We start from the raw sequence: 23,831 nt of genomic DNA, 5'->3' as shown, positions 1-23,831 counted from the left end.
GTTTCAATCTAGTGTCTCATTCTGTTTGTCCTTAAACCATCTCTTTTTTCCTCCTTTCTTTCAGATTTTTAAGAAATTACTCCGGTTTCCCCACCTCTATTAGCATGGTGCTTATCATTCCTTTACTCTTCTTTACCACCTTAGAATTACAGTGCATACCCTTAGCTTGTCAAAGTGTAATATAAATTTGTTAGTGTTTTTCTTTTTCCTTGTCAACACAGAGATCTTAGAACATGTACTCTGTGCTCTTGTTGTCATTCCTTTTAGTTCTATTTTTATCTAAACCCTTACACATCACTATTGCATAACTCGTCAGTATTCATTTGGTCCTATGTATGTATTAGCTCTCTTCATGGTCTTTATTCTCCATGTTTCCATCTAGGACCTTCCTCTTGCTTGAAGAATATCCATTTTTGTTTCCTTTAGTGTGGGTCTGCTTATAGGAAAATATCTTTATTTGGACTTCATTTTTGGAAAGTATTTTTATTTGGTATAGATTTTTAGCTTGGAAATTCCTTTCTTTCATTACCTCAAAGATGTCATTCCTCTATTATAGCTTCCATTGTTTCTCTTGAAGTATTTACAGTGGGTAAATCTTATGAAATCTTTAATCATTTTTGGAAAATTCTCACATTATCTCTTCAAATATTACTTCTGTCCCATTTGCTCTTCTTCTAGGACTTTACATATATGATTAGCCTTTTCAATTCATTTTCCTACATCTTGCTTATTGTCTGTATTTTCCACTTTTTTCTCTCTCTTGGCTTCATTTGGGATGCTTTCTGACTTATTTTTCCAGTATACTAAAATTTTCTTCCAAGTCTCCACGGTAGTTAAACTCATCCATCAAGTTATTAATTTCAGTTATTGTATTTCTAAGCTTCAGAATTTCTATATAGTTCATTTTTATAATTTTAGTTTTCTTCCAGGGTTTTCAGTCTTGCCTTTTCTTGCACATATTCAGCTTCAGTTCAGTTGATCAGTCATGTCTGACTCTCTGTGACCCCATGGACTGCGGCACGCCAGGCCTCCCTGTCCGTCACCAACTCCCAGAATTTACCCAAACTCATGTCCATTAAGTCGGTGATGCCATCCAACCATCTCATCCTGTCATCCCCTTCTCCTCTCGCCTTCAATCTTTCCCAGCATCAGGGTCTTTTCCAATGAGTCAACTCTTTGCATGAGGTGGCCAAAGTATTGGAGCTTCAGCTTCAGCATCAGTTCTTCCAATGAATATTCAGGACTGATCTCCTTTAGGATGGACTGGTTGGATCCCCTTGCAGTCCAAGGGACTCTCAAGAGTCTTCTCCAACACCACAGTTCAGAAGCATCAATTCTTCAGCGCTCAGCTTCCTTTATAGTCTAACTCTCACATCCATACATGACTACTGGAAAAACCATAGCTTTGACTAGACGGACCTTTGTTGGCAAAGTAATGTCTCTGCTTTTTAATATGCTGTGTAGGTTGGTCATAACTTTTCTTCCAAGGAGTAAGCGTCTTTTAACTTCATGGCTACAGTCACCATCTGCAGTGACTTTTGGAGCCCAAAAAAATAAAGTTTGTCACTATTTCCACTGTTTTCCCATCTATTTGCCATGAAGTGATGGGACCGATTGCCATGACTTAGTTTTCTGAATTTGAGCTTTAATCCAACTTTTTCACTCTCCTCTTTCACTTTCATCAAGAAGCTCTTTAGTTCTTCTTCATTTTCTTCCATAAGGGGAGTGCCATCTGCATATCTGAGGTTGTTGATATTTCTCCCAGCAGTCTTGATTCCAGCTTGTACTTCATCCAGCCCAGGGTTTCTCATGATGTAAGTACTCTGCATTTAAGTTAAATAAGCAGGGTGACAATATACAGACTTTGACTTACTCCTTTTCCTATTTGGAACCAGTCTGTTGTTCCATGTCTAGTTCTGACTGTTGATTCCTGACCTGCATACAGATTTCTCAAGAGACAGGTCAGGTGGTCTGGTATTCCCATCTCTTTCAGAATTCTCTACAGTTTGTTGTGATCCACAGAGTCAAAGGCTTTGGCACAGTCAATAAAGCAGAAATAGATGTTTTTCTGGAACTCTCTTGCTTTTTCAGTGATCCAGTGGATGTTGGCAATTTGATCTCTGGTTCCTCTGCCTTTTCTAAATCCAACTTGAACATCTGGAGGTTCACAGTTCACGTATTGTTAAAGCCTGGCTTGGAGAATTTTGAGCGTTACTTTACTAGCATGTGAGATTAGTATAGTTGTGTGGTAGTTTGAACTTTCTTTGGCATTGCCTTTCTTTGGGATTGGAATGAAAACTGACCTTTCCAGTCCTGTGGCCACTGCTGAGTTTTCCAAATTTGCTGCCATATTGAGCGCAGCACTTTCACAGCATCATCTTTTAGGATTTGAAATAGCTCAACTGGAATTCCAAAACCTCCACTAGCTTTGTTCATAGTGATGCTTCCTAAGGCCCACTTGACTTCACATTCTAGGATGTCTGGCTCTAGGTGAGTGATCAGACCATCGTGATCATCTGGGTCGTGAAGATCTTTTTTGTACAGTTCTTCTGTGTATTCTTGCCACCTCTTCTTAATATCTTTTGCTTCTGTTAGTTCTATACCATTTCTGTCCTTTATTGTGCCCATCTTTATGTGAAATGTCCCCTTTGTATCTCTAATTTTCTTCAAGAGATCTCTAGTCTTTCCCATTCTATTGTTTTCCTCTATTTCTTTGCCTGATCACTGAGGAAGGCTTTCTGATCTCTCCTTGCTATTCTTTGGAACTCTGCAATCAAATGGGTATATCTTTCCTTTTCTCCTTTGTTTTTGACTTCTCTTTTTTTCTCAGCTATTTGTAAGGCCTCCTCTAGAGAGCCATTTTGCTTTTTTTGCATTTCTTCGCTTGGGGATGGTCTTGATCCCTGCCTCCTGTACAGTGTAACGAACCTCCATCCATAGTTTATCAGACACTCTGTCCATCAGATCTAGTCTCTTAAATCTTAAATGCACTGTATAATCCTAAGCGATGTGATTTAGGTCATACCTGAATGAATGGTCTAGTAGTTTTCCCTGCTTTCTTCAATTTAAGTCTGAATTTGGCAATAAGGACTTCATGATCCTTAGATCCTTAGACAGTTAGCTCCTCGTCTTGTTTTTGCTGACTGTATAGAGCTTCTCTATCTTTGGCTGCAAAGAATATAATCAATCTGATTTCAGTGTTGATCATCTGGTGATGGCCATGTGTAGGGTTTTCTCTTGTGTTGTTGGAAGAGGGTGTTTTCTATGATCAGTGCGTTCTCTTGGTAAAACTCTATTAGTCTTTGCCCTGCTTCATTCTACTCCAAGGCCAAATTTGCCTGTTATTCCAGGTGTTTCTTGACTTCCTATTTATTCCAGTCCCCTATAATGAAAAGGACATCCTTTTTAGGTGTTAGTTCTAAAAGGTCTTCTAGGTCTTCGTGGAACTGTTCAACTTTAGCTTCTTCAGCATTACTGGTCGGGGCATAGACTTGGATTATTGTGATATTGAATATTCAGCTTAGTTATTTTAAAATCTGTGTCTGATGATGCTTATCTTGACTCCTTGTAGTTTTTTCTGTCATTTTCTGATAATGCTGTCTTTAAGTCTCATATGACTGGTTATTTTTGGTGATAGATGTTTCATATGAATGATTAGAGAGCTAATTTGAAGCCTTGGATGCTAGTCCTCTACACAGAAGATGTACACCTGCCTATCAGGTACTTGGGCATTGTAACCCAGGATCCCTGAATCCAAAATGGCAGTTGGGTTTTGTTCTCTGCCCATGTAGTTTGTGACTTGTCCTTCAGGGTCCCAAGCTAACATGTGCTATGGCGACTTGTAAGGAGTCTTTTTCTTCTCAGCTTCTTAACCTCTTATATCTTCCTCTCCTCCAACTGAAAGAAAATGCAAAGAGGTAAAAAACAGGCTGCACTCTGAGGTTCCCTTTTCCTGATCTTAGCTCTGTAGTTATACATTTGTCTACTTTTTCTAGTTCATAGCCAGAGGATTGATCCAAATTACCTAGTCTATCATTATTGGAATGGTTCCTTTATATAGTTCTCTTGGAAGTGGGAACCTCTTTCTGTGTTTCATAATTTTGCAAATATACTGTTCTGTTTGGGCCTGATGTTCATTTTTATTTGCTTTGGTTTTCATTTCATTTTATTTTGGGGGACTATTTTTGCATTTATGACCCTCATTCATCATTAGATAATAAATGTATGCATTCTTTATAGATTATTTTAAAATCTTCTAAATAATACAGTATTAAGAATATTCTTAAACTTATTTGTTTTTTAGGATAACTTTCCGTTTGATCCTCCATTTGTTCGAGTGGTATTACCTGTTCTCTCAGGAGGGTAAGTTTAAGTGATTATTTTCTTTTATAGTATATGTGAGAATTATTTGGAGGGCTAGTCAAATGCCAGGAGGCCTAGAATGCTAAACTTTACCTCAAAGTTTCTGATTCAGTAGGACTTATTATGGGGCCTGAGAATTTCTGTATCTAAGATAGTCTCAGGTGAAGCTGATGTTCCAGGCTGGGAACCATAATTTAAGCATCACTGGTATAAACCATTATGTTTATAGAGGCTTTTTAATGACCCCTATGTGTATATACTTCACCTTAAAAAATCAAATGTTTTTCAAATGTAAGTTGTGATTGAGGGTTTAGAGAAAGTTAGGATTAGAGTGACTCCCGCATGCCCATGATGCGAGGAATAATCATAGGAAGTCTCACGGGCCTATGGAGCTGGTCATTGATTTTCTAAAGGGGTTGTCTCAGTTTGGTAGAATCAAATCATAATTGCCTGACATTTTTTATTGAAACTTGTATTTTTTGTGTGATTAGAAGTCATGTGAACGATGGGGAAAAGCTCAGAATTTGTACCTAGGTTAGTTGTGGAAGGTTCTATAGATCTTTAAAGTAAAAGAAGTTAAACTAGTTTGAGAATTGTGATATGCTCAGCTGATCAAGTCCACTCTGTGAAACAATCATATTATGGTAATTAAAATCTAAAAATATCCAATCCTTTGATCATTTCTATGCTTGATATAGTAATAGTCTCATTTAGATTAAAACAATATGGGGGGCTATAAATGATTAAGGAACATATTTGGAAACTTTTTGCAAATTCAGGATAAATGTATAAAAATATTTTTATCAAATTATTTTGAAATCTGATGTAAACTTCACTAGCATAGATTTTTTTCGCATTCTGTTGTGGAAAAAATTTCCTAGAGTTTATGGTCTTAGTAGTTAACCACCTTGTGGAAATAATTAAATTATAAATAATGCCATTTTCAGTTTTAAAATCTGCTATATAGTTTCTCTTCATTGATTACTTTTACCAAATGGGGTTATTTTCCCATTATTCAAATAAATAACTAGAATAAGTCAGTTTGTGACTTATCCAAATAAACCTTATATCTTCTAATAAAATGTTTCTTCCATTATACCAAAAGGCAGCAATAATAAAAGATTAGAAGTATTGAGTATTCAATTGATTTGTCAGGTGTTAAGTATGGACTTAAGTTCTCTGATCTTAAAGGAAAAGGAAAATGCTTCTGGCAATAGTGATCTGGGAAGACTTGGACAAGTAGGTGGGATCTCAGCTAGGTCTTGAAGTATTGGGTGGGGTTTGGTCAACTCATGGAAGTTGAAGGAAAACTGTCTACATAGGTGAAAAGCAAATACAATCACATGTTTAGGAAAGAGTATGGTGTATTCAGTTTACCAGAACAGCTTGAGCTGTAACACATGAGGGGTAGAGTTCCTATAGAAGAATTATAGGAAACTGTGCTGACAATAGCTTGTAATTATATAGGAGTATAGATTGGTGAGCAAACTATTACCCATGGATATTTAATTTATTTTTCTTTAACTGATTCAGAAATAAGGAAATAACAGTAAAAAGAATGTCTTAGAAAGCTAAGTCTGGTGACAGTAGAAAAAACTACAGGACAAATGATATTCACAAAGTCTGGAAGACTGCAAGGCTAGTTAAGAGATGATGCCACTGTCTTAGGGTGAAGTGATAACAACCTGAGTTGCTACATTAGTGATGGGAATGGAAAGATGATTGAAGGATGAAGGCTAATTTGAGGCAAAATCAATATGACTTGATCTTCGCAGTCAACTATTAAGTAAAAAGTAAGAATTATTGACTGACATGGGAAGAAAGTGTGAAGCCTGATAGAACAGCTTGCGATCTCTGACTCAGGCTAATGCTTAAACACTGTGACTCTGGACAGATTATTAAACAGTTTTTGTTCCAAATATTTTATATCTCCTAGCTACTTCCTTATTTGTTTCTTGTCAAAAAATTTTTAAACATAACAGCTTTATTGTGATACAATTCACATATGATAAAACTCACCCTTTTAAGGTGTACAGTTCAGTGGTATAGTATACTCAGTTGTGTAACCATTACCATTAATTTCAAAATGCTTTCATCACCTTCCAGAAGAGACTCTGTACCCATTAGCAATCACTTCTCATTCCTCGCTCCTATCCCTCCACCCACCAGCAACTACTAATTTTTATCTCTATGGATTTGCGTATTCTGGACATTTTCATTTAAGGAAGCAAACAAATTACAGGCTTTTGTGACTGGCTTCTGTCACTTAAAATTTTTCAAGGTTCATCCATGTTGCAGCATGTATCAGTAACTCATTCCATTTTATTTATCCGTGGACATTTGTTTCTGCCTTTTGGCTGTTATGAATAATGTTGTGAACTTTCAAAGACAGGTTTCTTCTGTGTGCACATCTTCATTTCTGTATCATATATACCTATGCGAGGAGTCACTCGGTCCTTTGGTAATAACTCTTTTTTAACTTTTTATGAAGTGCCACACTTTTCCCAAGTGACTGCACCAGTTACATTTCCACAAGCAGTGTGTATGTAACCAACTCTCTTCATTTCCTTCCTGTTCACTTTTCAGCACCATGTAGTTTGGCATTAGATGTTACTGTTCCTCCAAGACTGATATTTCCAATAGGGACTTTGGTAGATCCAGAAGTACCTTTTCAGGTTCTGTCATATCTGATTATTAGATTTCTCAGCAACACTGAAACATTTTTCCCTTGGCTTCTGAGTGCCTCTTCTCAGTCTCTTTTTGCTGGGAGCTCCTTGTTCACTTAACTTCTACCTGTTAGAGTTCTTTAGAATTTGGTACTAGGTCCTTTCTCTTTTCTTTTCCCTTCATTCCTTTGCCTTATTACAAAAATTTTTTTTTCATTGAGTTAATTGTACAGTTGCACACAGTACTAGGAAATATTAGAGACACGTTGTACCCTTTGCCTAGTTTCCTTAGTGGTACGATTTTTGCAAAGCTGTATAGTATGAAACAGTGATATAGAGACAGGGATACAATATATAGTGCTTATGCAGATTTTCCCAGTTTTATGTATGACTCATGTATATCCCCAGTGGCTCAGAAGGTAAAGAATCTGCCTGCAATGTGAGAGACCTGGGCTTGATCCCTGCATTGGGAAGATTCCCTGGAGGAGGGCACTGGCAACCCACTCTAGGATTCCTGCCTGGACTGTGCCCGTGGACAGATGAGCTTGGTGGCTACAGTCTGTGGTGTCGAAAAGAGTTGGACATGACTGACTGACTTAAGCGTAGCACAGCACATACGTGTGTAGGGCTTCCCTGGTGGCTTAATGCTATAGATCTGCCTGCAATGAGGGAGATGTGGGTTCAATCCCTGGGTTGGGACGATCCCCTGGAGGAGGGCATGGCAACCCACTCCAGTAGTCTTGCCTGGAGAATTCCCATGGACAGAGGAGCCTGATAGGCTACAGTTCATGGGGTCGCAAAGAGTTGGACATGACTGAAGCGACTTAGTGTGTGTGCATGCATATGTGTGTATTGAATTTTATGTTGAGTAGATTTGTGTATGCAACATGGCAGTCAGGGTACTGTACAGTTCCAACACCACACAGATCCTTTTGTTGCCCCTTGAAACTATACCCATTTTCCTCTCATGCCCCTCGTACCTTAACTCCTGGTAACCACTCATCTATCCTGCATTCCTAATATTTTGTCATTATAAAAAAAGTTACATAAATGAAATCTTAAAGTTTTGTATTGTAACCTTTGGGGATTAGCTGGTTTTTTGTTTTTTTACTCATAATTCCCTGAGAGTCATCTAAGTATCTGACTAGTTTGTTCCTTTTATTGCTAAGTAGTATTCCATGGCTGCACCGTGTACCACAATTTGTTTAACCAGTAATCCACTAAAGGACCTCTAGACTGATTTCAGTGTTGAGTATTACAAATAAAGCTGCTATGAATACTTATATACAGTGTGTGCGTGTATGTGTGTGAATGAATGTGAATGTATTGTTCTTTGTCTGGGATTCATGTCTAGAAATGCAGTTGCTAGGTCATAGAATCCAATGGACAGAGGGACCTGGCAGGCTACAGTTCATAGGGTCACCCAGAGTCGGACACGACTGAGCAACATTGCACGCACGCACGTCATTGCATATTGAATTTTAAAAGAAACTACCAAACTCTTTTCCAGAATGGCTTTACCGTTTTACATTCCTATCAAGAATGTGTGAGTGATCCACTTTCTCTACATCCTTGCCAGCATTTGGTGATGTCATTTGTTTTTATTTTAACCATTCTGTTAGCTGTGCAGTGATGTCTCATTGTGGTTTTAACTCGCATTTCCCTAATGAATATTCCTCAATGTTAAACATCTTTCATGTGCCTATTTGACAACTTTATGTGCTCTTCCAAGAGATACTTGTTCATGTCTTTTGCCAGTTTTCTAATTGGATTGTTCTTTTGTTGAATTCTGAAAGTTATTAAGATGCATTCTACACAGTAATCCTTTGGCTGCGTGGTTTTTTAGTTTCTTCTAGTATTTAGCTTAATTTTATCTTAACAGAATCTTTGGTAGAACAAAATATTTTAGCTTTGAAGTAAAATTATGCTTTTGGTATCAAGTCTAACAACTCTTTGCCTAGTCCTAGATCCCAAAGATTTTTCCTCTATTTTTGTTCCTCAGGGTTTTACAGTTTACATTTTACAGATATGTCTGTGAATCATTTTGAATTAATTTTTGTATAAGGTATGAGGTTTAGATCATAGATTTTTACCTAATGTCCAGTTGCTCTTGTGTGATTTGTTGAAGAAGCTCCGTGGCTTTTAAAATACCTCTGCGTTCCAGTGACTCCTCGGCTCGTGTCTCACATCCCTGTGTCTTTGGTGTTTCCAGTATCCTTCGGCTTTGTTGACGCCTCTACTCAGATGTCTCTTACACAGGCCTTCAGGACAAAAACTTGAGCACATCTTGTTTTTCAGTCTCCCTTCCCCAGTCTTCCTTATCTCACTTAATGGACCTAGAGTCATTGTTTATATCTCATCTTTTTCTCATTTTCCTTTGTTTCTCCACTTTAAAGGGTTTTCAGATCCAATAGTTTTCCAGTTTTGTTGCTACCACCATCAGTTCTCACTTGGATCTCTTCAGAGAATTTCTGATCAGACTCCTGCTTCTATCCCCTCATTCATAAAACTCTTTAGAGTGGATTTTTTTTTTTTCACTTTAAAAGCACAAATTTTATAGTATTTTATATCACAATCCAACAAACACACACACATATGTTCTGATTATGTTGCTCCTCTGCTTAAACACATCCCATGTCTTCCCACTGCTCCTGCAGGTTGATATCCTTGCCAGATTCCATATACTGTCTGTCATCTTGCCCTTGCTTGCCTCTTCAGTCCTCATGTTTCCACCCACACTTCAATTCCTGCAAGTCTCAGCTCGTGTGTCACTCGTAGGTATATTATTCCTGACCACCAAATTTAAAATAAGCCTTCTGGGTTTTCCTTCTCACAGAACTTTGGGACCCCTCCCCTACTTTATTGTTTATTTAACATCTAATCTTTACTATATTGCAGACATCATGAAGGCAAGTCATATCAGTTTTCTTCATTGTATATTTTTGTGTCGGCTTCAGTTTTTAGCATGCATACATACTATTACTATATATGCAGTAAATATTTGTGAACGAATGAATGAGATAAGAAAATACAGTAACTTAGCAGTACAGTTCAATCACTTAGTCATGTCTGACTCGGTGACCCCATGGACTGCCCCACACCAGGCTTCCCTGTCCATCACCAACTCCCAGAGCTTTCGCAAACTCATGTCCATCTAGTCGGTGATGCCATACAACCATCTCATCCTCTGTCATCCCCTTCTCTTCCTGCCTTCAATCTTTCCCAGCATCAGGGTCTTTTCAAATGAGTCAGTTCTTCGTGTCAGGTGGCCAATGTATTGTAGTTTCAGCTTCAGCATTAGTCCTTCCAATATTCAGGACTGATTTCCTTTAGGATGGACTAGTTTGATCTCCTTGCAGTCGAAGGGATTCTCAAGAGTCTTCTCCAACACCACAGTTCAAAAGCATCAATTCTTCAGCACTCAGCTCTCTTTATAGTCCAACTCTCACATCCATACATGACTACTGGAAAAACCATAGTTTTGACTCTATGGACCTTTGTCCTCAAAGTAATGTCTCTGCTTTTTAATATGCTGTCTAGGTTGGTCATAGCTTTTCTTCCAAGGAGCAAGCGTCTATTAATTTCATGGCTGTAGTCACCATCTGCAGTGATTTTGGAGCCCAAGGAAATAAAGTCTGTCAGTGTTTCCATTGTTTCCCCATTTATTTGCCATGAAGTGATGAGACCGGGTGCCATGATCTTCATTTTTTGAATGTTGAGTTTTAAGCCAGCTTTTTCACTCTCCTCTTTCACTTTCATCAAGAGGCTCTTTAATTCTTCTTCGCTTTCTGCCATAAGGGTGGTGTCATCTGCATATCTGAGGTTATTGATATTTCTCCCAGCAATCCTGATTTCAGCTTGTGCTTCATCCAGCCTGGCATTTCGCATGATGTACTCTGGATGTAAGTTAAGTAAGCCGGGTGACAGTATACAGCCTTGACATATTCCTTTCCCAGTTTGGAACCAGCCTGTTGTTTCATGTCCAGTTCTAACTGTTGCTTCCTGACCTGCATACAGATTTCTCAGGAGGCAGGTAAGGTGGTCTGGTATTCCCATCTAAGATTTTTTTGTTTTCTTTTAAGTATTTTTGACAGATTATTGTGATCCACACAGTCAAAGGCTTTGGCCTAGTCAATAAGGAAGAAGTAGTTGTTTTTCTGGAAATTTCTTGCTTTTTCGTGATCCAGCAGATGTTGGCAATTTGATCTCTGGTTCCTCTGCCTTTTCTAAATTGCGCTTGAACATCTGGAAGTTCAGGGCTCATGTACTGTTCAAGCCTGGCTTGGAGAATTTTGAGCATTATTGTGCTAGCGTGTGAGATGAGTGCAATTGTGCAGTAGTTTGAACATTGTTTGGCATTGCCTTTCTTTGGGGTTGGAATGAAAACTGACCTTTTCCAGTCCTGTGGCCAGTGCTGGGTTTTCCAAATTTGCTGGCATATTGAGTGAAACACTTTCACAGCATCATCTTTTAGGATTTGAAATAGCTTAACTGTAATTCCATCACCTCCAGTAGCTTTGTTTGAAGCGATGCTTCCTAAGGCCCACTTGACTTCACATTTCCAGGATGTCTGGCTCTAGGTGAGTGATCACACCATCGTGGTTATTTGGGTCATGAAGATCTTTTTTGTACAGTTTTTCTGTGTTTTCTTGCCACCTCTTATTAATATCTTCTGCTTTTGTTAGGTCCATACCTTTTCTATCCTTCATTGTGCCCATCTTTGCATAAAATGTTCCTTTGGTATCTCTCATTTTCTTGAAGAGATGGTTAGTTTTTCCTATTCTGTTGTTTTCCTCTATTTCTTTGCAATGATCACTGAGGAAGGCATTCTTATCTCTCCTTGCTATTCTTTGGAACTCTGCATTCAAATGCATATATCTTTCCTTTGCCTTTAGCTTTATTATAGTAAGTTAGCAAGATGTAGGCAAATACAATAAATAGACAGTTTAGGGTAATATACAATTTCCAATCCACTGGTGTTTTATGAGCTACTTTACTGAGCCATCAAAACTTGGCTGTCTTTCTTGCTTAGTCCAGGGTATAGTGTAGTGAGATTCAGAAAGATTATTTGATGGTAATACAATACATTATTAGAGAGCTCTTTGTAAGCAAATAAAGATGCTTTATTGGGTGATATAATAGGAAGTATTGTTTGTGTCCCAGTCATTCACAAAGAGAATAGTTCTATATGACCATGGTTTTTTGTCTGTATTGAGGGAATATTATTTTAAGAATCTGGTTTTAAATGCCAGTACTTTATTGCTCTTTTAGGGCTCTGTTCTTATCCATGGTCCTCTTCTTTACCTCAACAAAGGGAAAGATCATGACTGTTTTATGTGGACTGATAAACCTGCCTTTTTAAAAAATTTATTTTTAATTGGAGGATAACTGCTTTAGAGTGTTGTGTTGGAAGCCTGCCTTTTTTAAGAAAAAAAAAAGTGATCATTATCAAGAATTTGACTTAATATAAAATTTTATTTCTCATCTGTTTTTTGGATTCTTGCAAGAATCAATGTTGCATGATTAATGGTATTTGTTGTCCACTTAAGTACTGGTATCTGTTGTCCCCTCATAGCAATTAAGTTGATCATCCTAGATTGTGGGTGGGGAGGTAACTGGCAAACATTCTTGCAAGAACCTCCTAGTAAAACAAAAATTTTATAAACAGCATGCCCAAAGAGGCTGAACTTAGGATAGTGTTTGTTGTATAACTTTGGCAGTTGAAAAATTTTTTAAGTTGGAAATATTACTGTGCCCATGTTTATGGCATTTTATCTGTAAATGACCCTTAGATAATTTTTTTTTTCTAGTGTCCTTGCATTGTCTCAATATTCTGCAGGAGCTCTTTGTTTGGACCCTAAGAGCAATAAGAGCTTAGAACACCTACTGATAAAATGATACAATACAGAAGTAGAATTGACTTTTTTTTCATGTGTATATGCTGCTGGTGATATATATTAAAGAGAAATTTAGTAATTGTATATACTAGGAAAGTTTATTACACACTAATACATACTTAGCTCACTTTTTGTATAGGTACTAGAACTACTTCTGTCTTGTGTTGAGACATTGAACACTTTAGTAGTTATTAGGTGCTTGTAGAAAATGTACTTTCTTCAGATCTACAAGTATGAAAACTTTCCCTTCTCTCCTGACAAGACTCTCCACCCCCAAAATGAAGAGTGGGGTGCTAAAGGGGAAGGTGGTGATTAGATAATTGGTAACTCAGCATTAACTACATATGTCCTTTTCCTAAAATAGGTTTCTCTTTCTTTAGCATTTCTGAAATGTGAGGACCAAGAATGGTGTTAACTCATTAACAGATTACTAGACTTTGAGCAGTTTTGGAGAAATCAAAATCAAGTGAGAGCTTGGATCTTGTAATTCTGTTAAATCAGCAAATGCTTATTTAAAGCTGCAAGATTTTTAAATATGCAAGATACACTTTGAGCCCAGTGGGAGATTCAGAGAATTGTAGACAAACTTCTGAGTTTCAGGAACATAAGAGAATATACATAGTTTATCTTTTATTAAAAAAAATTACGGTGTGTAGTTGATTTACAGAGTTTCGTTACTTTCTGCTGTACAGCAGAGTGAATCCATGAATGCATTTACATGTATCCACTCTTTTTTAAGATTCTGTCCCCATATAGGTCATTGCACAGTATTGAGTAGCGTTCCCTGTGCCATTCAGTAAATTCTCATTAGTTATCCGTTTTATATATAGTAGTGTATATGTCAGTACCAATCTCCCCATTTTTTCCTCCCCTACAAAATGTAAAATCTCATGATTCTCCTTCCTGATTTAATTTTTTTGGAGTTTTTTCTTCCTATTAAACTTTTGCTTTGAAAGTTCCCGAAAGTTGGGACAAGGAAGTAAGAAAGATTGTTGCCTGAATTCTCCAGGATAGGGGAGAGTTATTGACTAGTTTCTGTTAGTGAGTAATTCCACTGTAACTATTATTACTAGTGGCCTACAGTAGAAGTTTTTAGATTCCTTACTTCTTTGTTACTTGGTTGAGTCAATACAAGGATGCATTTGCTTAGCCAGAATGCAAAATTTACAGGCTCGAATGGTCTTGGCAAGCTTTATGGGGCAGGAGGAGGAACAGGCATTTGGGAGAGAAGGCAGCAGAGGGAATCTCAGAAAGGAAAGGCATGGGCAGAGTCCCAGAGGACAAACAAAATTTGTGGTGGACGCAGTTTTCACTTAGACCTAATCAGTGGTCCTACCTTATGTGCTTTCAAGATTGCCACAGTTTTTCTTTTGTAATTACCATTCCTTTTATTTTTAGGCATGACATTTAGTGTGTTTTAAAGTTTAACATTAAAGGAGGAGTTACTTTGTTTGAGAAAATGTCAAAGGCTGAAGAATCTTGATCTAAATAATGATTTCTAAGGGAGATTTCTAATGAAATCCCCCGTAGTTGTTCTTGGTTCAGAGAAGAGTCCTCAGCACTAGAAAGAGAAATGGGGGAGCTCCAGAGAGGCTCCCTGGCCAGAACCATTTGATCTTCACAACAGAATGAAAAATATTTTAACTATAAGTGCAGATGTTCATTATTATAGATAGGGTAAAGTCATCACTACTGTCAGAGGAAAAGTTCTTGGCTATTTAACGTGATGGTGGAGAAATCTTAAGATGAGTAGAACAGTTGAAAACCATTTAAGGAAGATTTTCTCCTGCCCCCGTTCTCTGGAATGTTTAGGGCTATATTCTTAGTTTCTGATACCTTAAAAGTTTCCAAGTGTTCCGTTGTTAAGAACCATTATTTAGTTTAAAAAAAAAAGACATTTAGATGATCACATCAGAATTTTAGAATTACCTATAGTTCTGTAACCCTAAAAACTTATTTTCATTTTTGCATGTTATCTTTTAATCTTTACATGTATGCATACTTTCTTAGCAGTGATACTTTAAAAACTGAAGAAAGAATACCAAGATCTAGAGAATTTTGTATGATTCCTTTTTCTTTTTAAGGTACGTGTTGGGTGGTGGAGCATTGTGCATGGAACTACTCACAAAACAGGTGACTATTTTTCTCATGGTACTCAAGTATTTCAACCTGTGTAGAGTGTTTTAATTACGTAAATTAGATTCTAAGTGGACAGAGCTCTTTGTAATAGTACCTACTTTAAAATAATGTTTTTTCTGTGTGTGCTAAAAGCGCCTATTTTAATAATGAAAGCTATTTAAACCAGTAAAATGACACTGTACTTGGTGCTTAATCTATGCTAGGGTGGGCAATAAGTGATGTATGTTGTAATTTGCTCATTTGTTGCACTTAAAACATAGATTTATTTGTTTTGTGAGATTTTGGAAATGGTCCAACTTTACTTTTACTCCTTAACTACAAACTTAACATAAATTTGATACTACTAAGTTGTTACATGCCATTTTCTTAAGCTTTCCTGAGTGAGAATCAGGAATACCACGGTGTTTCAGAGAAGTGTTTTCTTCTTTCTATAGGGCTGGAGCAGTGCCTATTCAATAGAATCGGTCATCATGCAAATCAATGCCACCTTAGTTAAAGGCAAAGCCAGAGTGCAGTTTGGAGCAAATAAGGTACTTTTATTAAGAATGTCACATTAACTATGAGATACAGTTCCTATTAGGAAGCTTCTACCTGTTCTTTTAGTCTTTGTTATATCTACTTTAATTAAATATGTCTGTGGTTTAAAATTTATTATTGGTTTATATATACTAGTGAATAAAAAATTATAGGTAGTTACATGCTTCCTCAAATTGAGATCCCATTGTAATAGTTAATTCCTGGTAAGCATATATGTGCTAGGCTCTAATCTAAACTTTTTATTTGTATTAACTTTCCATCCTCTTAATAACCTAGAAGTAGGTACTATTATTGTCCTCATTTTGTAGATGAGGAAACTGAAGCACAGAGAAGTTAGGTGACTCATCTAAGATCACAGGTGGAGAGTGAGGATTGGAACCAGACGTTCTGGCCATTAGTCTCTGCTCTTAACCACCGTGTTCTGTTCTTTATTTACTTACTGTATCAGAAATATCTTTCATGTCTAATTATAGTTATCTGTGAACACTTAAGACCAAAATGACTCTGAAGTTAGTATATTTTGCGAAAGTGTGTGATGGAAATCATCCCTACCTGACATTTAAAAAAAACAATTCTGTATGTTCCTAAAATTCCTTGTGAATTTTGTATTAAATACCTATCCAAATAGTACTAAATCTAAGTAAGTATTTCTAACTGTATTGCACGTCAAATCATGAGCTCACTGGAATCTTAACTCACAGAGGAAGCAGAAAATTGATTCTCTAAGGGGACTAAAGTGGTCTCATGTTAATTGTATACACGGTTCTCATCAGTAGCAAATGCTAATACTCTTTAGAAGAAAGGATTTCTGAATTAAGACTATAAGATTCTCAGAGATTAAGATCAGTTCAGTTCAATCACTCAGTCATGTCCGACTCTTTGTGTCCCCATGGGCTGCAGCATGCCAGGCTTCCCTGTCCATCACCAACTCCCGGAGCTTACTCAAACTCATGTCCATTGAGTCGGTGATGCCATCCAACCATCTCATCCTCTGTCGTCCTCTTCTCCTCCTGCCTTCAATCTTTCCCAGCATCAGGGTCTTTTCCATTGAGTCAGTTCTTTGCATCAGGTGGCCAAAGTATTGAAGTTTCAGCTTCAGCATCAGTCCTTCCAATGAATATTCAGGACCCATTTCCTTTAGGATGGACTAGTTTGACCTCTTTACAGTCCAAGGGATTCTCAAGAGTCTTCTCCAACACCACAATTTAAAAGCATCAATTCTTAGGTGCTCAGCTTTCTTTATAGTCCACAACCATACATGACTACTGGAAAAACCAGGCCTTGAGTAGACAGACCTTTGTTGGCAAAGTAATGTCTCTGCTTTTTAATATGCTGTTTAGGTTGGTCATAGCTTTTCTTCCAAGGATCAAGTGTCTTTTAATTTCATGGCTGCAGTCATCAGCTGGAGTCATCATCTGCAGTGATTTCAGAGACCTCAAAAATAAAGTCTGTCCCTGTTTCCATTGTTTCCCCATCTATTTGCCATGAAGTGATGGGACCAGATGCCATGATCTCTGTTTTTTGAATGTTGAGTTTTAAGCCAGCTTTTTCATTTGACAGTGAAAGATGACAAGCACCCATGTAGACAACCTAACATCCAAGAGAACTGGCAGAAACAATGACTAAGAGACACAGAGGCACAAAGACTTGAAGTTTTGGAATTAGCAGATATTAAAATTGTGAGAAAATGAATACTTATGTGTAAAATCTAGTGATCAGAGAAAAGAATCTATAGAAATCAAGAATGTTAAAATGAGAAACTGATTAGACATCAGAAGAGAGAATTATTAGAAGAAATAACTCAGAATGTTGCACAGAGGGACCCAGGAATAGATAGTACCCCAGAAGTTAAGAGGTACAGATCAGAATGAGGTCTTAAGACATGTCTTATTTGAATCCCAGGAGGAGAGAATAAAATCATATTAAAAAGTGAGAAATAGAAATCAGAAAGTGAAGTTATAAAAACAAATCCAAATAAATAAATCATAACAAATATAAATGCACAAAAGTTACCAGTTAGTTTATTAAGTGGTCTTTAAGAAGTGTGTTTATTTTTATTAAAATTTTTTGAAATATAATTGATTTATAGTGTTAATTTTTTTTCTGTATAGCAAAGTGACTCAGTTATACATTTATGAATAATTTGTCACAAGAAGTATATTTAACACGTGAGGATACAAAGAGATGGAACTTTTTTAAAGGAAGAAGATAATATAGACAGACCAGTATAGGCATACCTTGGGGATATTATGGGTTCAGTTCCAGACTACTTCAGTAACGCCAGTATCACAATAAAGCAAACCACATGAACTTTTTGGTTTCCTGGTATGTGTAACAGTTACACTGTACTGCAGGCTCCTAAGTGTGCAATAGCATTATGTCTGAAAAACAATGTACATGCTTAATTAAAAAATATTACTAAAAAATGCTAACCATCATGTGAGCCTTCAGCTAGTTGTAGTGGTTAACACCAAAAATCAGTGATCCCAGATCATTGTGACAAACACAGTAATGAAAAAGTTTGAAGTTATTTCAAATTACCAAAATGTGACACAGACACACAAAGCTGGCCAGTATTCTTGGGGGAAAATGGAGCCAATAGACTTGCTTGGTGCAGGGCTGTCACAAATCTTCAAACTGTTAAAAACAGCAACAAAAAAATGTAGTATCTGTTAGGTGCAGTAAAATGAGGTTTGCCTGTATACACTGACAAAAAGGTGATTTAGCTGTAGTGTAAACAGTGTGATTTTGGAACAAAGCATTAGTGACTACTTAATGATAAAAGTCTCATTTAACCAGGAGGATATAATTTTTTACTCTTAGGTCATGCTATCATTTCTTGATAAAAGCAGGGGACAGTGACTAATAACAATAGGCTGTACATTAATTTTCTTATATAATCTTAAGGATATACAGGGATACTAATAAGAGTAGTTTATTTGAATGGAAGAAGGAAGGTGGGTGAGGGGAGGAACTGGGTGGTTTCAGGACAGGTAGGAATGAAAGTTGTCATTTGGAATGTGTTTATACACATTCTTATGCTACGAATTAATTAAAAAATTCTGTGACATAACAAAATAGATGTGAACCACTATGGAGAATGCTTATGATAATTCTCCACAATGGAGAATTGGAAGTTAAGATGTAGGCAAGTTGTACTTACGGGGATAAAATTAATAAAATCAATCCTAAACTTGGTCACTTAGAAGACATTCTAATCTGTAGAGGTTAACAAAAGACTCCTTTAGTAGTGTGCCTTGGTATCACTTATGGGCATTCTTCAGGCGTTTAACTCAAAATGTTATCCATACGTGTAGTCCTTAAAGCCTAATATATTTCTTTACCTGAAGGCAGTATTTTGTAGTTTCTTTTTTTGATGGAAGTTATAAGGAAGAGTTTTCTGTCAGTGGACATTTATGATTTTATATTTCTAGATACAAATGTTTTTTTCTTTTTTGAAGTAATAGTTGATTTAGAATGTGTTAATTTCTGCTCTACAGCAGTGATTGTTATACATACATATATATACACACACACACATATACACATATATATGTACATGTACATTCTCCTTGCATCCAAACAACATCCTTTAACTTTATTCATAAAGCCTTGTACTTGTGCAGTGGCAGGAGGACTTAGAAAATAAACTGTGAATTGAGTAGGTCTTTATTAGAAAACAGTTTTGATTTTGTTATCCTTCTAAAATAGTTGGGAATAATGAAATTGGGAAATTTATGTTTGAAATGGAAAAACTTGGTTTCCTGTGTTCTTTTAAGTACAGCGGTGATGCAAATAATCCATCAGTTGTTTGTAATGATTTTCATCTACTTATAGTTTTGATATAGAATGTTTAATTCTCTTTCAGAATCAATATAATCTAGCAAGAGCCCAGCAATCCTATAATTCCATTGTACAGATACATGAGAAAAATGGTATGTTTACTTCAATAAGTGTTTATTGCCATACGTGCAATTTTACATAATGTACTGTTTACTTATTTTGTCTTATTCTTCTGTTTTTGCTTTAATTTCCTACAAAGTATGGTTACCAGAGTGAAAAAATACACATACTGTGCTTCATTCAAAATCTTTGTATCCTAAATACTTGGCCTGGGAATCTCTGAGTCAAAAATTTTTGAGTAGATTAATGAATGAATCACTTTACTCATTTGAAATGCGTGATATTGGGATAGGAACTGAGTTAAAGGCAATTCTAAAGGTGGAGTTCTTGCTGTTAATACTGAGTAAGTGCAGTCAGGATCATGAACCAGTTGCTGAACCATTTTCAGACCACTTAATGCTTTTTGACAATTGTGCAGATTTATTTATTCAAGTAAAAATGTTTTAACTTCAGTCTACACTTAAGAATATTTGAATTGTAAATTTTAAAAAATATCTTTCAAAACTTTATTTGACTTATTTTAAATTTTTCTTGTATTCACAAGACATGTTTGGAGTTTTTGTCTGTAATAGTGAGATGACAGAGAAGTAGACTTGGAATCAAGACCTGTTATCAGGTGCCATTTGTGTCACTCACTAGCTCTGTGGCCCTGCACAAGTCCCATTACCTCTCAGCCTTAGTTTTCTCATCTCTAAAATTGGTATGATGTCTGTCTTGCCAAAGGTGAGGAAGGAAATAAGTTGTGTGTGTGTGTAGCACTTAATAACCAAGTGTGCTGATATTCATGGTAGCTGGGGTAGTGGAATGGATGCATTTTTGTGCAGAGGAGGTTAATTGATAGGAAGTAGTTTTTCTTTAAGAGTATCTCCAGTAAAGTGTTTTTTATTTAGTTAGAATGTGATAGATTGTGACGTAGTATTTGTGTTTTGTGTATGCTCAGTTTCATTTAAGTGAAAGAGCAAACTTTTCACTTTTGCAGTGACTGCTTACTTTTGAAAGAATAGTATTCAAAACAGTTTTCAAGCTTCTGAAGAGGGAAATGATAAAATTTGAGGACAAAGCTGGGTTTTCATAATAATATTCATCTCTAGCACGCTAAATTAACAGACCCAAAGATGCCTATATGCTCGTTTATTAAGCACGTGGACACTCCACAAATCTTGGTATATTTGTACTGTTGGAAGGGCAGCTTTGTACCAAGTAATACTTTGTCTTAGTCTAATTTGCCTTTTTAGAGAGAGCTTATCTTTTTGTTGAGCATAGAAACATGTTTTTCTTACCCCTTATTTTTTGTTAAATTAGACATTATAGTCAGCATTCAAAAATGCTTATGGAAAGCACTGTATTTGAGAAAGTGTGGGTGTGTATATAATTAGTTATGATGAAAGAGCAATAGATTCAGATTCAGGAGATGGATTCTAGTTAACCTGCTGGTGCTAAATCTGATCTTGGGCTTAATCACTTAATCAGGGCACCTGCTGAGATGACACCTTTACTGGTGAAATGGCATCACTGCACTGATGACGGTCCCAGCTCCTCGTGCTCTAAAATACCAGGATTTCATTTGGGGGACAGCTATTTTTAGTTCAGTTTCCTATATAAAACTTAGCTTGTTGTCTAATATTCCACACTTTTCTCTTTAGGTAGAAATGCCATCAATACAGAGATCTTACCTTGAAAATTCAAGTGCAGTTTATTCATAGAAAATAACTATATTTTGAATATATCAGAATGTTGTGTTACCAACCCAAGTATAAGCTTAATTTTTACAAATAGGTTTAAATAGGGAAATTATGGGTAGAGAAAATTATGGGTAGAGAAAGTATCTAACCTTGCTAAAATGCCACTTCTCCTAGTTGGTTTAAGAATTAAAATGTTAACTTGTTTTACCCATTCTTTTTCAGGCTGGTACACCCCTCCAAAGGAGGATGGCTAAATGTGTTGACGTTTGTATGCTTGGACCAGTGTTGCTTTAAAGAAAATCTCTCCAACATGCAGACACAAGCTTTGAGTGCCCCCATAACAGCAGTACCGAAGATGTTAGCTAATAGATATTTTAGTGGGTAATCTGTCAGCTGATCCAATATAAGTCACAGCCTTTCCATTTTTCTCATTTTAGGTATCTTGGACTGAGCAGTGGGGCCTTTACTGTATTTTTTCTGATAAATACACATACTGGCCACTCCTTATCATCTCTTTCTTGAAAGGTGAAATGTCTTAAGCAGACAAGTCAGCATCAGGTTACTGAAGTTCGGAATTGAGGGCCAGTTTCCCATTTTTGAGCTCGTGTGTTATGAGGATTTGCAATATGTTGTTCCATTTAAAGCCAATAAAGTTTAATCAATGTTTAATATTGGTTTAGAAAATTTAAGGTGTTCTGAATCACAGTAGCTTTTTCAGGTTAAAACTATTTTATGATATTGCCAAAATAATGACAGGAAATGTACTTGTTAAACTGTTAAACTTTTTTTTTTTTAATGGCTATGAAGATCTAAACTATCTCCCGAAGATTTGCTCTTAATTGAGTTGAACTTTTTAGGCAGAGTAAATAAAGCAAGGCTGTGTCAATTCAGCTTTTATGTAGTAATTTCCACTGGGGCATCAGAGTCTTGCTGAGCTGAATCTGCTTCTTGTTGGTTCAATATTTCTTAGGAAGAAGAGCTTGAAGTTATAGAGCTTGAATTATTTAAAATACTAAGTCATTCTACGTTTCCATTTTATTAACGGGATGTTGCAATCAGTTGTAAACTAATAAACTTATAAAGTGATTGGCACAAAGACTCCTTGAACAAAACTGCACAGTTAAGTACAAAAAGTGTCTAATTTGGAGACTTAAATTTTCTATAGTCATAATAATGGCTTTTACATTGAAAGACTAATAGGAATTCTACATATATTAATTCTTTTATAAAATCTAGACTCAAAGCAGTGTACTCTCTATTTTATTGCCTTACCTGAATTAGTCCTATTGGGTTGGTAATAGATTTTTTTTTTTAATATACCCAAATTTGATTTAAAAGTAAACTCTAGTTATTAAGCACTTTTAAAAAGAAACCCAGAAGCACATTTTTTTCTGCACAAACCAGTTACAAAGTTCAAAAGTGTTTCTTATGCTTTAAGATTCAGTTTTTAACTTTGTAAACCACATCTGAAAGACCTGGCACTTCAGCATTATTGTGTTTAATTTCTTTCTCTTTTTTTTTTCTCCTTTTTTTTTTTTTTTTTCCTGTTTTGGTTAAGAGGATAGTAGAAGATTTTCTAGCATTCTTGTTCACTTGGTTAATTTGTATACAATTCCAATTGCCAGTTGCTCAGATAACAAGTGACAAGGCAGAATTCTTTAAAGCATTAAAGTTCCTTAAACCTAAGGCTAAATCTTGAATACATTATTGAATTCTTTAATATCCTGATGGCTAGCAGATTGACAGCTGCACATTTGGCATGCTTTGGTTTTTGGTTTTGGGGGGTTTTTTGGACTTTATTTTTCATTGCAGATTTATTTGGCAATGTACAGTAAATTTTGTAAACTTGCATCAAGTTTATGAATAAAGAATCATTTAAAATATAACTCTTTCGCTTTCCTTTTGTAACAGATACTCTTTGTTTTGATTTTCTATAGGCTCTGTTGGGTTTCTGGAATAGGATCATATATGGTGGGATGGGGTGAGGAGAGATTTGAGGCAGATTGATTTCACAAGAGAAAGCTGGAGAACCCAGAATTGGTGTGTATAGACTTGGCATACTCAGGGTTTCCTCAACCTCTTCCCTTGCCCACACTGATTCTTTAATATAAATTCAAGCGCTACTTTCTTCATCGCTTTCCGAATTCCCCAAGTTACAGTAATCTGTTCCCTGTTCAGTGTCCCCATAGCCTTTTTACACAGTTGTCAATTTCTCACATACAAGAAGTACAGAGGTAGGAAAACTCGAGGCATAGTACCTCTGCTTCTTTGAGATCTTTCTGTGTTGGTTTCATCTTGGATAGACTTGAATGTGCAGCCACCTTAATTCATCCAGAGGTAGATAATGGCCCTGTGGTCTAGTGTCTCCTTAGGAAGTGAGAAAGTCTTTAGAGGTCCCCCTACCCCCCTCCCAGAAAAACACAACTTTTTCTTGGCCTAGAACTAGAGCATTTGTCTACCCCTAAATTAATGGCTGATCAAAAGAATGAAACTATCATGATTAGTTTGACTAGTGGTTTTCAAGGTATAATTTGTTGGAGAACTCTGGAGACTCCTGAGACCCTTTTAGGAGATTTTTAACATCAAAGCAACACTAAACCATTATTTGATATTTTCACTCTCATTCTCTCACGAGTGTACAGTGG

At 36.4% G+C, this 23,831-nt stretch overlaps 1 protein-coding gene across 2 annotated transcripts in view; it reads left to right on the top strand.

The window, feature by feature from the left end:
* UBE2Q2 (ubiquitin conjugating enzyme E2 Q2) overlaps positions 1 to 21,855 on the top strand; it is a 57,856-nt gene extending 36,001 nt beyond the window's left edge. For both annotated transcript variants that reach the window (XM_070477639.1, XM_020908691.2), the window contains 5 exons: positions 4,304 to 4,362; positions 15,010 to 15,058; positions 15,499 to 15,594; positions 19,470 to 19,536; positions 21,409 to 21,855. In XM_070477639.1, coding sequence (XP_070333740.1) covers positions 4,304 to 4,362; positions 15,010 to 15,058; positions 15,499 to 15,594; positions 19,470 to 19,536; positions 21,409 to 21,440 — 303 coding nt within the window. In that variant the 3' untranslated portion in view covers positions 21,441 to 21,855. The remainder of the gene's footprint in view (positions 1 to 4,303; positions 4,363 to 15,009; positions 15,059 to 15,498; positions 15,595 to 19,469; positions 19,537 to 21,408) is intronic.
* Positions 21,856 to 23,831: the final 1,976 nt, after the last annotated feature.

This window comes from Odocoileus virginianus, chromosome 16 (genome assembly GCF_023699985.2).
Source record: "Odocoileus virginianus isolate 20LAN1187 ecotype Illinois chromosome 16, Ovbor_1.2, whole genome shotgun sequence".
Lineage (NCBI taxonomy): Eukaryota > Metazoa > Chordata > Mammalia > Artiodactyla > Cervidae > Odocoileus > Odocoileus virginianus.
The sequence above is the reverse complement of the archived record's forward strand: the minus strand, read 5'-3'. Positions and strand labels throughout refer to the sequence as shown.